Source organism: Peromyscus californicus, unplaced genomic scaffold (assembly GCF_007827085.1).
Source record: "Peromyscus californicus insignis strain IS unplaced genomic scaffold, ASM782708v3 Scaffold_12__1_contigs__length_115047231, whole genome shotgun sequence".
In the NCBI taxonomy this organism is placed as follows: domain Eukaryota; kingdom Metazoa; phylum Chordata; class Mammalia; order Rodentia; family Cricetidae; genus Peromyscus; species Peromyscus californicus.
This window is the reverse complement of record NW_026294413.1, coordinates 88,199,993-88,217,903: the sequence shown is the minus strand read 5'-3', so window position 1 is coordinate 88,217,903 and position 17,911 is coordinate 88,199,993. Positions and strand designations below refer to the sequence as shown.

The 17,911-nt window shown below is 41.9% G+C and overlaps 1 protein-coding gene across 2 annotated transcripts in view; it reads right to left on the bottom strand.

The window, feature by feature from the left end:
* The window catches only part of Cacna2d3 (calcium voltage-gated channel auxiliary subunit alpha2delta 3), an 844,638-nt gene that overhangs the window by 278,582 nt on the left and 548,145 nt on the right, over positions 1 to 17,911 (bottom strand). For both annotated transcript variants that reach the window (XM_052733778.1, XM_052733779.1), the window contains exon 12: positions 7,402 to 7,480. In XM_052733778.1, the coding sequence (XP_052589738.1) occupies positions 7,402 to 7,480 (79 nt within the window). The remainder of the gene's footprint in view (positions 1 to 7,401; positions 7,481 to 17,911) is intronic.

The window sequence follows — 17,911 nt, the reverse complement described above, 5'->3', positions numbered from 1 at the left end:
ATAGTCATGGCCAGAGCATGGTAATGGTGATAAGCCTGTTAGCATTCCCTCCTTGAAGGAGTGGGGAGGACCATCAGACCCTCATCTGGATGCTAGTCATGGCTCCCTCTTGTCCCCAACATGTATGTGGTCTTGGAGAGTGCTAGAATATACAGGGAGTAGAAGGTTGACTGTGGGTTAAGACTCCAATGGTGCAGTTTTTCACACAACCCATAGTGTGTGTGTGTGTGTGTGTGTGTGTGTGTGTGTGTGTGTGTGTGTTGGGAGCTAGGTAGGAGTGAGGAGTAGTTTTCAATGATGCAATTCTCTGACTCAACATGCTCCTTTAAGTAACCCCAATAGCTTTTTGGGTCATTAAATGAACACAGAATAGTTTCTTTGGTCAGTACAATCTCTCTATTTCAGGCGAACTCACTTCTCTTTATGTCTCCCCTGGAAGTCACGCACCATAGGTATAGTTCCTTCACATATTTCCAAAGATTCTCCAGCCTCTTATGTGTGATAGGCTAAAACCCAGAGAGCCTCTGTCTAGGGGTTCTCTCTTTATAAATAAAGATGTTTATAACATGTGATTCTATGAGGGTTTATAGAGATGGGCCATGTAACTACTGTGGGTCTTACCTGGTGCAGAAAGCAGCCAGTTGTCCTTAATTGCTGTTACCAATAGCAACACAGGGATCTCTGTCTGCATCACATGCAAATCTTCACATCCTGTGGGTGCTTACAGGAATGACTATGTGCAGCTATCTGCCTAGCTGCTCTTTTTATATGGCCTATATTGAAAAACCAAAACGGTTTAACTATGCCTTCTTTCCTACCCACACCCACAACCATGCTGATGGCTTCAGAAATATGAAGCATCTTTGGGGTGATGTAACAACTGGAAAGGGGTAGTGAGATTAAGAATTATTTCTTGGAAAAGTTTGGGGGCTGGACCTCCAAGGAGGGCTTAGGCTACCAGTTCTATTTGAAACAAGGAGAGAACAACCTCTAACTCCTCAAAAAGGGATAAGCTAAATACACAACTGGGAGAGACACACAAGGCGTTTCCTTTGGAGCACAAGATGACTGATAGGTTGAGAACTCCAGCACTGAGTAAAGCCTTTGTTTGCACAGCTGGAAAACACTCCATTAACTCTGATTTTCGAAGGGGAATCAGCTAGTGCTCGTTTCAAATGTTGGCACGCCACACACGAGAGAAGGTTATCGCCTCTTTATGGGCTATCTGAACTTGCCGACCATCTTCGCTGCTGTCCCAATTCACTTGTTTATGCCATGGTGTGAATTCAGCATTTAAACTGCCCAGCCTGTCTCCTGTGGCAGGGATTGTTTTAATGTCTTTAAAATGGCATGCCGCTTTGCTTCATTAGAACTAGTTCCCTTAGGGCAGGTCCTACTTAGGCATAAAATGAAACAAACGGATATGCTCCAAGCCTCCCTGGATTTTGCCAGCCTGGTGAAGGAGGCAGAGAACTAAGGCCCATGCATGTCCCCCCAGGCATGCGTTTCCAATGGAAAGTATCTGAGACCTACTGGATATGAACTGTTTCCATGGCTACCAGACTTCTAAGAAAGATTTTCTGCCTAGACAGTAGGTCCTTGAACACCAGGGATCTGATCTAGGGATGGCATAATGGCCCCCACCATCCTTCCCTCCTTCAGGGTCACTTTGTGGTCAGGCAGATCAACCTGTCAGCACGCTTCACTTTGGCCTTTCTCTGGTCTGCTCAAGTACTGGATGTTGACAGTTCATTTCACTGAAGAACTTCATTGAGTCAGGGCAAAAACTTGTAACAGGGGTGGGTGGGGATGTCGGACCCCATGTCACTTGAGATGAAAATGCTATGCTGCCTCCATCATGCAACAATCTAAGACCATAAACAAAGATTTAATTAATGACCATAGATGAATACTTGCTTGCTGAAGTTACGTGGATAAAAACCTCAGGACTGACGCAACATGAAGCCAGTGTTTACATGGACGCAGATGAGCGGAACCCAACACTGTCATGGTGAGTGCGACTTGGAAGAGAGGCAGACAGTGACATTCTGTTCCCCAGACCCATCAAAAGGAAAGCTGAATCTCAAAGGTAAAGCTAAGGAGAGACATCGGTTGTGGTGAGACAGGATTCCAGCAGGAACAAGGGTTTTCTAGTGGCTTCTGTGGCCTATCCAGGCATGCTTACTTCCATGGATTTTTCTGAACCTATAAACTTGATAGGCTGAATTCTAGAGCAATGTCCTGGCTTGACTAAATCGTCTTACAAGAATATTTCAAAGATTCTTATAAATGACAATGAAAATGAAGTTATGGTACAGTATCAGTTGATTAAGACAAGGTTCCAATTTGAAGAATTTTCATCAGCTGGACACAGATAGTAAAAGCAATCACCCATGACTAAGAGCCTACTAGCTGATGGGGAAAATTGCAATCTGGTGTGGTAGGGATAAAAATAAAAATGTTTTTAAAAATAAAAAAAAGAAAGAAATTTTTTGCCATGACCACAGAAAGAAAAGAACTGGGAAGCATAACTCACTCTCTATTCAAATGTCAACAAAGTTCTAAGATGTACAGAGAGGCCTTTGCTGTCAAGGGGAGTCTGGGGTTTACTCAATTCCCTTATACCATGCCTCCTCCATTCTTGCTGCACCTGCTCTAGAAATGAAGCCAAACATGTGACCCTGGGATGAGCAGGATGATGGACACTTTCATGAGACAAGCCAAACATTAAGCAAAAATAATTATACTATTTTTTACTTCAGAGGTTCAAGAAAGCATTAATACTCTTCCATGATGCCCTGCATTCTTTGAGGTGGGGAAATTGAGATGTGCTTAAAAGACCATTCCAAATAGAAACAGAAAATGAAAGGCAAAGCCAAGCGAAAGCACCACTGGGAGCAGGCTTGTTTGCCTGCCTCTAAGAAGCTCCTCTGTCCCTGCTGACCCATATGTTCTCTGTGTGGGCTTACCTCTGCACGGGCCTGATGAAGTGACCCAGGCTGGGTGACATAATCTTTTCTGGAAAGAGGGGTTGGAGGTTAAGTGTTTAAATTTGCTGGTCAATGTCCAGGGGAGAAGCTCTTGGGTCTACCATGTCTCCTGCATAATATATGTTGTACACTAGATGGGAGTCGTGCAGGAATACCATTTAGACTACGCACATATACAAAACAGGGAAAATCTATCTCCAGGGGAAAATGATGTGGACATGTAAAGAAAATCCACAGAAGAAAAAGGAGAGCAAAAATACACCTTCCCTGCTCTTTCCTGGGACTTCTTGACCTTCCTTCCCAATTAAGGTTCTGAGTCATCCATCCCCTTCTTTTCCCAGAACATTCCACACCCCCCCTTTTTTGTAAATTGCAGAGAAACAACTTCGGTTGCTCGAAATAAAGTTAAGTTTTTCTTAAGTCATCAAAACTGTAGCTGAGACCTGTAAAACTTTCATCAAATCTTCTTTCTTCCACTAAAATCCAAATACTACCTTATTGGTGAATTAGAGCTCACAAGAGCAGGAAATGGATAGACCACCCAAGTCCATTGGTACCAACTACTGTATAACAGGACATCCATTTTTTTATGAATATGAATAGCTAATCTACTTATGTTGTAAGCTGTCACAGAAGTACCTGCTCTGAGTAAAGTTTGAGGCTGGCCTCTGCCAGACAGCCAAGATGGAGTCAGAGTCCAAGGCTGCTCTTATGGAGCCTGTGGTCTCAGAGGGGAAGTAAAGCAGATCTATAGGTCACCGACCACAAGGGAATAATGTGCGCACTCATGTTTTAGGAACAGAGCTACTAGTGTGACTCGCATGACCTCATTTCCTGTGTACGACGTTTGGATTGGGCACATTACCACCTGTGTATTGGTATATAATTACCACCTGCCTGCTGTGGGGGGTGAAGCTTAGAACCAGCCTAGTAGTAAGTCGGTAGATGGTGGCAGTTAGATTTCAAGATGCTGGATTTAAAGTCCAAACATTTCTTAGTCATACCGAAAAGTAGAAGTCCTTACTAAACTAGAAGACCCTGTTAACTTCCATTCCTGTTCTTTGCCTCAAACATTGTTTCTGATACACTGATGGGGTTGGTAATAAATTGACTTTATAAATACAAAAATCCATAAATGATTCATCACCTATGAACTAGTATTGAACTACTGAACCTAGCATGCATCATTTCACTAATCCTTCTGTTTAATAAGAACCAACAGAAGAACGGGATACAAAATTACAGTTCTTTGAGGCAGATCTCTGTGAGTTCGAGGCCAGCCTGGTCTCCAAAGCAAGTTCCAGGAAAGGCGCAAAACTACACAGAGAAACCCTGTCTCGAAAAGCAAAACAAAACAAAAATTACAGTTTTACAGGAAGAATAAACACAAGATTTCTATTGCACAGTGTATCGACTACAGTTAATGACAATATCTATAGTTTTGAAAATCACTCAGAATCTATTTTACATGCGCTCAGTACAAGTACATAGTAGGCAGGTAATGGAATTCATATTAATTGTCTTGATTTGGCCATTTCCTAATGTATTCATATCTCAGAACATCATATTCTGTACCATATATTCAAACTATATATAGAACATTCAAAGGAGTAACTACTACTACTCCCATGCTGAATATTAAACCACTAATGCAAATTAAGGTTAATTTCACTTGTCCTGTGGCCAAAGCTTTGCCACTGAAAAATATCAACCTAGAAATCCCAATAGTGTCACACCCAGTCTTGGCACATATCTAGTGTGGATCAGAGCCATCTGTCCACTCCCTCAGGGATCTGAGTGTGGTAAGGTTGCTGAATCCCATCTCGGTTCCATCTGGAACACGAAGCTTCAAAGTTCACAGAAGCAAAAGGAAGAGTGTGGATGCCTAAACCAGCTCCTGGATGCTTTATCTCAGATTTAACCCAGGTTGAACTCCTTCCTACTACATTTGAAGGCATGGTGGAAGACTGGGAATGGTGATGGAGGTAGGGATATTTGGAGCACAGTAAATGCCGCTGCATAGTTGTTCTCCCATGACTACTCAGCTACCAAGAAGAAGAAAGAGGCAAAGCCACTTGACTGGGACCTCAAAATATAAAAACATATTTTGGGAAGCGCTGTGATATAACCCTTAATGATAATTTAGAAGTGGATTTTATCATAGAATTATAGCCACCTTGTCTGTCCTAAATCATATGCAGATGCTAAAGGTAAAGAAATATAGTTAAATGGGATATATTTATTTATTTACATATTATGAAATAGGTAGTCTAGTATTCTTATAGTACAGCAGGGTGACTACACTTAATTTTTGTGTATTTCAAAACAATTAGGAGAAAGGATTTTGGATTTGCCCAACACAAGGAAATAAATGATTGAGGTGATGGGTGCTATGGAATATTATTTTAACTGGAAAAGATGTGTTACATTTGTTTATGCTGTGAAATATTACATTAACTGTGTAAAGGTATGTTGCATTTGTTTATGGTACATTGTTTAACAATGTAAGGATACATGTTTATTCATGTAAAGATGTGTTGCATTTGTTTAACCTTGCTTGCCTAAGGCACCCAATTGATCTAATAAAGAGCTGAATGGCCAATAGCTAGGTAGACAAAAGATAGGCAGGACTGGCGGGCAGAGAGAGTAAATAGGAGAAGTCTAGGCTAAAAAAGAATGAAAGAAGAAGAGAGGAGAGAAGAAGAGAGACACCTAGGGCCAAAAGTCAGGCAACCACCAGACATAGAGAAGCTATTTTTGTCATACTGCATGTATGTTCCTATTCTTGTTTGGGGTATTATGCTTATGTAGCTCATTAAAAAAGTGTAATGTATAATTAATGCAGGTTAGTAGTTAGTCATCTATAATAATCAAACTTGTAGTCATATTAAGTATGTTTTCAAGGTTAAACAGATATATTTATATAGCTGGTCTTCAAACACTTCAAAGACCTACAGAATGTGGCACTTAAGACATTTAATAACCTAAGCCTTTTCAGGATGAGACACATCTGCTCCTGGCAGCACCAATTTACCTCAGAGAAGATGATGGACATCAAGGAAACTCCTTATGGAGTTTGCTTTTATTGTGGTGAAAGCTATCCATTTGGGTAAGAAACTGCTCTTATCTTGACTGCTGTCAGTGTGCTACACAAACTGGACAATCAGGACACAAAGGAAAAAGACTGCTGAACTTTGCCAAAACAAGGCGGGATACTCCTCCAAAATTCCTGCTTCATAGAAGAGTCTACCAGATACTCTAGGCCTGTAAGCTAAAGATGGATGCCCCAGTGTTGCAGAGGAACTTCAGGTGACAATCCAGACAGCCAGATGTCTGTCATTTCTATAGGTTGAAAGTAGCTTGCACTATACTTTCTGTTTACTCAGGTAATGGTATATCCTTCTGGGGTCTTTGGTGGAACTGAAGACTAGATAGTGATAGTTTTCCTTAGTTATTATAGAATATATCTCAGGTACAAAACTTTGGACTCACCAAGATAAGATTAATAATGGAGTATTTTCTCTGAATTTGCCAAATACAAATGGGCTGGATATTGTAAATGTAATTCTTACTTGATAACTGTTCTTATTGTATATTGCTTTACTATGTTAAAGTTAAAATCTTTCTTTTTATTTAGACAAAAAGGGGTAAATATTGTGGAATATTATTTTAACTAGGCAAAGATATGTTACATTTTGTTTATGCTATGGAATATTACTTGAACTGTGTAAAGGTGTGTTACATTTGTTTATGCTGCATTTGTTTAATGATATAAGGATGTGTGTTTAATTATGCAAACATGTGTTGCATTTGTTTCATCTTGCCTGACTAAGGCACCTGACTGGTCTAATAAAGAGCTAAATTGTCAATAGCTGGGCAGAGAAAGGATAGGCAGTGCTGGAAGGCAGAGAGAATAAACAGCAGGAGAAGTCTAGGCTAGAAAAGAAGGAGAGGAGAAGAGAGGCAAGAATGAGGGAGATGCCTGGGGCCAGAAGCCAGGCAGCTGCCAGCCAGCCAGACACAGAGAAGCAACAAAGGGAAGATATACAGAAGTGAGAAAGGTAATAAGCCCCGAGGCCAAAGATAGACAAAGAGAAACAGGTTAATTTAAGTTAAAAGAGCTAGCCAGAAACGAACCTTCAAAATTAATAAGTCTCCACATCATGATTTGGGAGCTGGTTGATGGCCTAAAAGAAAAAGCCTGGTACAGATGTGTGTGCTTGTCACCCCAACTACTTATTATATACATGTTTTGTCACATCACACTGGACCCCAAGGATATATGATATTACTATTTGTCAATTTAAAAAGGCAACTTCTCTTAAGGCTCCTTTTTTTTTTTTCTCTATGTCCATTAATTCTGCACACCGGAAAGCAGCAATTCAGAGTGGAGCATGTTTGTGAGACTCACCTTTGTTAGCACAGGCCATCCACTTGAGATTGTCCGCGAACGCAGCCTCCCGTCCAATGAGGTATGTGAAGATTCGAACCTAAAAGGAAGATGGACACACGGTGAGCTGTACTCAGCTTGCGCCATCCTGTGCAGACCACATGCATGCCTAAGGCACGTATGCTTTACCTCCTTCACGCTCCATGCTCCCCATCTGTAGGAACATATTTTAGACATTTGAAGTACAGTCAGCTAGAAATATATTCAGGGGGCCTTTGATCTTTGTAGCCATATGGCATAAATGGTAGTTGTTTCTCAGCGGGCAACGCAGGGCAGAAATGAAGAGCCAGAAGTGGGAGAGCTGGCTTTGGTCCACAAGGGGAAGAAGATCATCCAGGTCTAGACCAAATCCACAACTGTTTCCCTCATTCCCTCAGAAAACCCAGACTGTGCTGCTCTGGAGAATAAAAACACCACTGTGAGTGCCTCAACATTTCTCCCCAACAGAAAGTACAGGCTGCGAGAGCTCTTTAACTATCCACAGGAGCTGGTAAGGGTTTAGGTCATTAACTGAGACAAGAGGCACTGCCTATGGCCAGGAGACCTATGGAGTCTTCCTAGTTAGCCTAAGATGTTAGCTCCCAAAGAGCAGGGAACTCACATTTTTTAAAAAGCTGTCACATTTTCCATTGTTTCCTCTCCCTCTCCCTCCCCCCTCAATGAGGCCACAGATCTTTGAAACAAAGCACTATCCCCCCAAGTAGTACTAGATGGTCCGATGGAAGAAAGATGAAGAAGAAAAGGCTCAAGTCCCTTTGACACAAGTTTAGAATGACAGGTGGGAAAAACAACACTCGGCAAACCACGCCAGTCTCTCTTGGTAGGCCAAGTGCATTCCTTTGAAGACCATGAAGATATGGCATCACATGAAGGAAACCTAATACATGGCATCAAAGGCTTTACCAGAAAATGTCCCCTCAGCTCAGGCAGCCCTGGTGGGTCACACGACTGCTGTTCCTCCCAGGCCTTTCCTAGAGTTGTGGTTGACTAGTAACTTCTGTAGTCTGGTCTAGGAGACTAACCTCCATTAGAATCCCCTTTTATGGGGTGGAAGAAGGGGATGTGTCACCTAGCTGTACCACCTTGGAACACAGAACTTGAACCATTATTATCCAGCACCCGATTGAATGGAAACTTATAAAGATTCATCGCTCTGAAAATGGAGGTTTCAGTGCCATTCTGAATCTCCTCTAATCAGGGCAGTGTAACACAGAGGACTTCAAATTGCATATTATGGCACCAAAGCCTCAGTCTATCCCTGTGTGTCTGACAGACCCTTTCTACTCCTGACAGCTAGCTCCTCCTGCACAAGGTCTTCCTGGGAGGATGAGCTAGCATCAGACCTTGCTGTCTTCACTTCTCTCTGCAGCTTTTTCCACATCACCCTGCTAATAAAATTTGGGAGCAGAGATATGACAAGAAAAAAATGAAGGAAGGAAGGAAGGAAGGGAGGAAGAAGGAAGGGAGGAAGGGAAGGAGGGAGAAAGCTGTGGGATGTTTTGTATACTGTAAATATGTTTTGCTCTGATTGTTTGATAAATAAAACACTGATTGGCTAGTAGCCAGGCAGGAAGTATAAGGGGGACAAGCAGATGGGGAGAATTCTGGGAAGATGAAGGCTGAGTCAGGAGATGCCAGACTGCTGTCCAGGGAGCAGCATGTAATGGTACACAGGTAAAGCCACGGAACACGTGACAACATATAGATTAAAAGAAAAGGGCTGAGTTTAAATATAAGAGCTAGTCAGTAGTTAGCCTGATTTATGGCCAAGCCATATTATATATATTATTTAATTATAATTTAATTATATTTAATTATTAATTATTATATAATTAATATAAGCTTCTGAGTGATTATTTTATAAGCAGTGCGGGGTCTGTGGGGTTGGGCAGGACCAGAGAAAACTTCAGCTACAAATGGCACCCAACAGCTCCAGTTTCCACCTGAAACCTGAGAATATTTAATAAGCAATTCTAAACAGAGCCAAAAATAGGTTCCTGCTTCATGTCTCATGTGGGCAGCAAGATGATGCAACATGTGGGCTTGAGCTACTCTGTGGCAGGTTTGGTATGTGTGGGCTTGACCTATGCCACATTAAACAGAGGTGTCTCCAAGCTTTGCATTATGCTGCATGGTGGATATAACTTTTGCTAATACAAAAAAACAAACAAACAAACAAAAAAACAGGTTTCTGGGCTACATGCTGATTTAATGGAGGCGTAGACCCACTGCTTCCTAGAGTTGATGGTATACATGGCCCAGAGCTGGAGTTGAATTACCTCTGCCATGTTGGGAAGCTGATTTGGGCAGAGTCAGCAGCCAAAGCTTCTGCTTCAGTACTAGTGACTGCAGTTTAAAGGAATAGTTACACAATAAGGCAGATTCAGATGGAACAAGACTTTAAATTGTTTACAATGTATTTAAAAATGTAGTAGGCTTGGAAGAGAGAAGAAAATGAATATAGACAGTTATATAAAGAAATAGTTTTTAAAAATAAAGTCTTTAAAGAGACAGTAAAGATAGTATGAAATAAGCCACGTAAAGATGGATATTACACAGAGAATCTGAATTGTGTTGTCTTTGGGATTTTTAAATGCAGAAAGACATTTGATTGTAAAGGCTGCTCAGTTAAACCAATATGTACATTTTAAAGGTACCTTGACCTCAAAATTTGGATCTAAGGATATGTTGCTTTGGAAAGGAGGCTCTGCTTTTGTTTCCACAGGAAGCAAGAGGCTATGGATTTGTTCTAGATTAAGAAACATCAGGTTTGACCAGCCAAGACCCCCTTAAAGGTTTCTGATGACACCACGGCCCAGATGATCCAACATCCAGAATGTTTTCAAGGCAACAGGCTTAGGCAATGTAGCCTCACAGACTATGTCAGGCAGGAGTTGACCATAATTCTTAATTTTCTCAGGATCCCCATAAAATTATCAGCACCCTCTATCAGCAGGAAGTAGCCTAGAAAACTATGCCCACATTCCCAAAAAATGGATTATGGATGTTTGTCTTTGTTTAGATTGTTGGTTACAAATTGTTATTGGTCATAGTCAATCTCTTTCTAAAAAAAGGAAAGGAGGATATGATATAGAAATATAGGATACAGATATGATAGGATGAAAGAGTAGATTATTGAACCTACTTTTAAAGAGCAATAACTTGTTTAAAAATGTTTTATATTGCTATAAATTTTAGTTTATTGATACAAATTTAAAGTTAATTTTGTTATACTGCATGTATTTTTTTACTCTTGTTTAAGGTAATAAGTTTATACAGCTCATTTAAAATTGTAATGTATCATTAAAAATAGAGATTAATAATTAGTCATCTATGATAATCATACTTGTAGTCTTGTTAGTTAAGTTTTCTAGATATACATAGATATTTTTCAGTTAGGTAAGTAATCACCAAACACTTCAAAGACGTACAGAATATGGAATTTAAAATGTTTTAAAAACTTAGACTTTCTGGACAGTGAGACACATGTGCTCCTGGCAGCACCAATTAACTTCAAAGAGAAAGATGGGCATTGAAGACACTCCATATGGAGTTTATCTTCTTCTTGGCAAAATTAGCCATTTGGGCAAGAAACTGTTTTTGCCTGGACTGCTTGACAAAATGTTGTATCGACTTGACATGCAGGACCCATAGGAAGGTGACCACTGAACTTTGCAAGGCAAGATGGTCCTTCAGGTTCCTGCTTTGCTGAAGAAACTGCCAGACATTCTACAAGACACAGGAAGAAGTGACTGAGAGACTCTAGGCCTGTGGGCTGAAGATGGATGCCCCAACATTGCAGAGGAACTTTGGGTGACTGTCCAGGCAGACAGCTCTCTCTATCATTCTAGATTTTTGGAAGTTGCTTACAATGCTCTTCATGTTTACTTAGATAACATTGTATCCTTCTGAGGTCTTTGATGTAGTTGAAGACTACTATAATTATGGTTTTCCTCAGTTATGATAAGAGATAAGGTAGATGTGAAACTTTAGACTCACAAATATAGGATAGATAAAATATCTTCTTTAGTTGTGCCAAATACAAGTAGACTAGATATTGTAGTTATAATTTTTGCTTGATAACTGTTTTATTATATGTAATTTTACTATGTTAAAGTTAAACCCTTCCTTTTTGATTAGACAGAAAAGGGGAGATGCTGTGGGATGTTTTGTATGCTGTAAATGTGTTGCTCTGATTGGTTGATAAATAAAATGCTGATTGGCCAGTAGCCAGGCAGGAAGTATAGGTGGGACAAGCAGATGGGGAGAATGCTGGGAAGAAGAAGGCTGAGTCAGGAGATGCCAGACCGCTGTCCAGGGAGCAGCATGTAATGGTACACAGGTAAAGCCATGGAACACGTGACAACATATAGATTAACAGAAAAGGGCTGAATTTAAATGTAAGAGCTAGTCAGTAGTAAGCTTGAGCTAATGGCCAAGCAGTTTAAATTAATATAAGCCTGTGTGTGTTTACTTGGGTCTGAGGGGCTGTGGACCGGGCAGGACACAAGAAAATCTTTCAGCTACAAATGGGAAGGAAGGAAAGAAGGAAAGAATGAAAGAATGAAAGAAGGAAAGAAGGAAGGAAGGAAGGAAGGAAGGAAGGAAGGAAGGAAGGAAGGAAGGAAGGAAGGAAGGGTTTTAATCTCCTTGGGAAAAAAATAAACACAAAAACCTAACTTTATACATACAAAAATGGTTAGTGTAACCTCTTGCCAACAAGCTGCCCTTGCTGTTCACTTACCCCTCCTGGTCACTGTGCAGACTTAGTTGAATCTCTCTGATTTAAGGGAAACTAAGGCCCAATCAAGTACAATGACTTCCTCTGTTTCATCAAGATCTGCTCTCATAAGAGGGTCTCTGAGAGGTCAGATAGCATGGGTGTCTCTGCTTGCTCCCCTGAGCTGCAGATTCTGTCAATACAGAATATCCCAAGCAGCTGTAAGGTTCCAAGAGCCATCACCCACAGGACCAGGGCTGGAGTCCAGTCCCCTGAGACAAGGCTTTATAAATCCTTGGCTTTGGCTTCAAATTTAAGTTCTTTAAAAACTTGTATCTTAATCATTTCTTAGGCTGGCAATGAAGAGTAAGAAACAGTTCTTAGACTGTAAAGGCACAAATGTCATCTTTGTGGTCAAGGATCCCTGGGAAGAGCTGCAGAGGTGGCCATGGGTGCCAGCCTTTTTTCTGTCCAGATGAAGAGGCTGAGCAGAGACTGTTCTCTCTTGGAGGTATGGTTAAAACCCAGAAAAGTGTTTGAGTCACTGGCAAACTTGTACAGTTCCTGATTTTAAATGTGGCAACCTACTTGACAAGCCAATAGGATTGTGCCAAGCCTCAGATCAGTCACGATTGCTCAAGAATTGTGATAACAAGCACGGAGTAATGAAAGCCAGCACTGTGAACCCAACCATCAGCACCAGTAAAGCCCCACAGCCAGTACCATCCGTGGGTCAGGCACTCTGCTGAGAGATTTATGGGCTTTCTATTTGTTTTGTTGCTTTCTATTTTATTGTATTGCTCATGAAAGAAAATCAGAATCATGTTTAGTATTTCCATTTCTGTACAATGTTTGGCTCCCAGTGGGCCAACCCCTTATCTGAGTACAAGCAGCATGGACATCTCTGCCTAGAAAATAAACATAATCAGATGATATTGGGCTTATGCCCTGCGTTTGCTCACAATAATGCCTTTCAACTGAGCACAAAAGCAAAGGCATTTTACTTCAAAGTGTAAAATATTTTGGAGGGCAATTTAATCAAGAACATTTTGTATGTGTAATTCTTTTGGCCTAGTAATTCTACTTCTAGGCATTTATCTTGCAGTCAGGACTGTGGGCAAAATGCCCATGGAGGCTGACAGTCAATATAGTTCACAGGAAACGGAAGAGCATCGAGAAGCACATTATTTGCAACCACGTATCACAAGGAGTCCAAGCATGTTCACCCTCATTATATTATGGTCAAACATTAAATCCTAAGTGTTTCCTGAGAAATGATTGGCTAAATATCATGCAATGAGATTTTAGTTTTCAAAGGGAGACTCACAATTTTTACTTCATGAATTTTAGATCATTAGAATGATTTAATGAGTTAAAAATAAGTAACTGTTGCTTTAATAATTAAAGCTCATTTTAAACGAGAAGGAAGTAATGAAACTGTAATGGCCTAAACTATTCTGGGTGAGCATAATGAGAATAAAATTGGAGTGAAAGTCCAACATAAAATGTTACTATGTCAAAATGAGGGCTTCCCCCTACCATTCACTTGACCAAGTGCCAAACCTCTATGTGACATAGTCAAATGCTCTTCCTTTCCTCACTGACAAATTCTGTGACCTCACGGTTTGATTTCTACATTTCTTAGGAAGTGCCATCAAGCCAACTTTCACTGGTTGGCCATGAGCTCAGCTGTTTTCTTGATGTAGTAAGGAACTTTAGCAGAGTCAGGTCCAGGACAATGCCGAGAGCCAAGCAGACAGCATAGACAGTGATGAACAGGAGCCATGGCACAGGCCAGGCTAGCCCATCAGGATCCACTTCACCACTCCTAGGAGCCAGGCCTCTGTGCTCCCCCAGCACAGGCACAGAAGGCCCCTCTCATTGTCACAGCTCAAATACCACGCACAGGAGTGCCTGAGCAGCCCCACTAGTTCCTTTTGAGCTCTCATTGAAGTGTTTTCCACGAACCCACCTAAGCTTAATAAAGTGTTCGAATGCAGTCCTTCAAAGTCGCTTCATTTCATCCAAAGGAAAATAAACAAAAACAATTGCAATCCACTCTTTTTCCAAAAAAAGTTACACTTATATTTGACTTATGCAGATGAACCCCGTCAGAAGCTCCAAGGGGCGCTGAGCGCAATGATGCAGGCCTGTAATCCTCCAATTCCAGGGGCTGAAACAGGAGGGAGATGGCAAGTTCCAGGAGAGCATTGTGAAGAAGAAAAAGGAAGGGAGGGAGGATGGCAGAAGAGAGGAAACACAGATGGTCCCACTCCCTCCATATTAACGACTCCCAAATTCTTCTTTTTGAATGAGGGATAGTGAAGTGCAGCAGGGTTCCATAGGTCCATGGCACTCCAGAGAGGAAGCTGCCACAACCCACTGCAACAAACCAAAGGGACAGCGTCTCAGTCTTCTGAGTCCCTGCTACGTGTCAGGGACCACTTCCTGAACACAGACCAAACATCGTGGAGCCTTTGGAGTTGTCTTGGGAGTAACACAAAATCTAAAAGGATGCTCATGCATTTGTTGGGTTAGAGGCTTATGGAGGAAACAAAGCAGGGAAGGTGGTGGAGGGGCAGGGGAACTGCTAGCTTAAGAAGGGATGAAAGGAAAGCTGTCCCAACAAGGTGACGCCTATGGTGACATTGTGTTCCTCAATATATTGTGCACCCTAATAAACTTATCTGGAGTCAGAGAACAGAACAGTCACTAGATATAGAGGCCAGAAAATGGTGGCACACACCACTTATTCCTAGCATTCCGAAGGCAGAGATCCATCTGGATCTCTGTGAGTTCAAAGCCACACTGGAAACAACCAGGCATGGGGACACATGCCTTTAAACCCAGGAAGTGATGGCAGGAAGGAGAAAGGTATATAAGGCGTGAGGACCAGGATCTAGCCTTGTTAAGCTTTTAGGCTTTTGAGCAGCGGTTCAGCTGAGATCCATTCGAACGAGGACAACGAGGCCTCCAGTTTGAGGAAACAGGATCAGCTGAGGAACGGGCAAGGTGAGGTTAGCTGTGGCTTGTTCTGTCTCCCTGATCTTTCAGTGCTCACCCCAATACCTGGCTCCAGGTTTGTTTTTATTAATAAGACCTTTTAAGATTCATGTTATAGACACCTAAGCAAGGATCTGGACAGAGGGGAGGGGAGGAGGGAGTGCGGCACAGGGCTATGGAAAAGGATGCTCCAGCGAAGGGGAAAATGGTACGAAGTCACTGAGACAAAGATGCTTGATGTGATATTGAACACACGAGTGCGGCAGGAGTAGAGTCACCAGGAGTGACTGTATGGTCAGGAGAAGCAGTGGCACCGGGCCCCACCAACCCCATGGGTCACTGTTAGAGAATGTTTGCTTATTTGTTTGTTTCAACAAGGGAACCATACAAGGGACTCAATAGAGGCCTGGTACAGACTAACACAGTAGAAAAGGCTCCTTTTGGCTGTAGTATAGGGCATAGACCATGGACACTTGTGCTCAGCCTGGCTGCTCATTAGTGTTTCTCAAGGCTGTTCTAACTGTTCATCCACATCCCACCCAAGAACAACTCAGTTAGAACCTTGACACAGCCACCAAATTTGCATCTCCCCGGCTGCACTGTCATGTGCTGTCCCATTTGAGAAGCACAGTCCTAGTGAGATACAGATCTCAACAGAGACACTAAGGGCAGGCCACTGAGAGGTTCCCGGTGAGAAGGACCAATGGTTCTGGCCAGAGTTTCAGACAATACAGAGTATCAGAACCACCAGAAGCATGTATTAAAAGCTGGGCTGGTAGCTGGCCACCTGAAGCCCAGGTTAAGTGTGCCTATACTTTTCCTGAACTTCCTATTGCTGGTCTGACATGGTAGAAATCTACCAAGAACATGTGGCCAGAGTGAAGGGATGTGGGCCTGGGAATTAAGAAAATGCTAGAGTCATTTCCAGAAAGCTGTGTCTAGCGACTGCCAAGTTGTGTCTATCTAAACTCCATGGGCTTTACAATCCAGTGGGTGTTGGATCAAGATGACATTTTAAAGAGGTTGAGTCAATCTAAAAGGCAGGAACAGCAGACACCAGCCAGACTTGGCGAATGATGAGCCCAGCCAGCTGACTAGCCTTTCTCCTTTCACAGGAAGGGTGGCTGTAGGAGCAGCTGTTCACACATGCTATGCTACGTGTTCCCCAACCTCCAGCTGCTCCCTGAGAGCACACCAATCCTCTCTTGCCCCCAGATGCAGTGGGGATAGTTGGGGACAGTGCTTGTCCACATGCACAGTCTATACCAACCATAGAAAAAAGGCTGTCTTTCATCTTAGAGTGTTCGTGACGTTTGCTATAAGAACAGACCAGGACCTGTGCGTGTCCACATGCGGATGTCCTAAACTATATCTAGGGGGTTACAGCCTCCAGTCAGGCAGAGGGAATCTGGGCTCATCTCTTTGAGTTGCTCAACATGATGAGTGACTGTATTTTACTAAAACTGATGTCTTTCTCTCTTCATGTTTTTTTGTTTGTATGGTTTTTTGTTTTTTTTTTTTTAGTTTCTCTATGTAGCCCTGGCTGTCCTGGAACTTGCTCTGTAAACCATGCTGGCCTCAAATTCACAGAGATTCACCTGCCTCTGCCTCCTGAGTGCTGGGATTAAAGGCATGTACCACCACCCAGTGATGTCTTCTATCTTAAAGTCAGTTTGATGTTATTGAACGTGTTCTTAATTGGTAGCATCGCAAAAAAATATATGCCTTGATAACTTCTGTTGCTATATGTCCATTTCTGCAATTTCTGCTACCTCAAAGCATTTCTGAATAAAACATTTAATCTCTAAGCAGTTAATGAGGGATGAAACCTCACACACACACACACACACACACACACACACACACACACACGTTTCATAAATCACTGCCAATACTTATCTTTACAAAAATGCTATGAGAAGAGAAAGGCTCAGAGAAAAGGGACTGCACAGGAAACAGTTATATTGAACAGAATGCTTTTTAATCTTGAAGCCATCATGCTCAACTAGAGGACGAGAGAGACAACTAAGGTAATGTTGCCCTGAATGGCAATAAAATGGGATAAATTGAATTAGATTACAAAAGTAATAAAATCTCAACAAATGAATATCATAGATCATTATGAAAAATGGACTGTCACTTTAGGGATGCTCCAAGGGTCTGCACAATATCTTTCCAATTTCTTTTCTCCCAAACACAAATGTCTGATACCGCATGTGTGGTAATGAGTATATCTCCATTCAGAAAGAAGTGTCATTTTTAGCCTTCCAGCACAGGGGGCAGATAGTGTAAGCTGAGATTCCTAGTCACATATTTTGTCAAGGTGAAGGCTACACTCAGGCCCACCAGTGAGGTTGGTAAGTGGACTAAGAAGTCAAGCTATGGCATCTTCAAAGGAGGGGGACACAATTTATTGATGATAGCTCCAATGGCCTCATTCAGGGGCCAGAGCAAGTGTGTTAACTCCAACATTCTATTCTCTGTTTTAAAAACTTATTTTATATGTTTATATGCATGTGTATATATATTCAAATGTATGTGGGGGCATATGCATGTGCAGGTGTGGATGCATATGTGTGGGTGTACATGCAGAGACCAGAAGTCGACTGCAGATATCTTCCATGATTTCTCTCCTGTCTAGTTTCTGAGACAGGGTCTCTTGATGAACCTATTTGGCTAGTCTAGTGAGCCAGCTTGTCTTGGAGATACTGTCTCAGCCTCCAGAGTGCTGGGGTTATTGGTGGACCC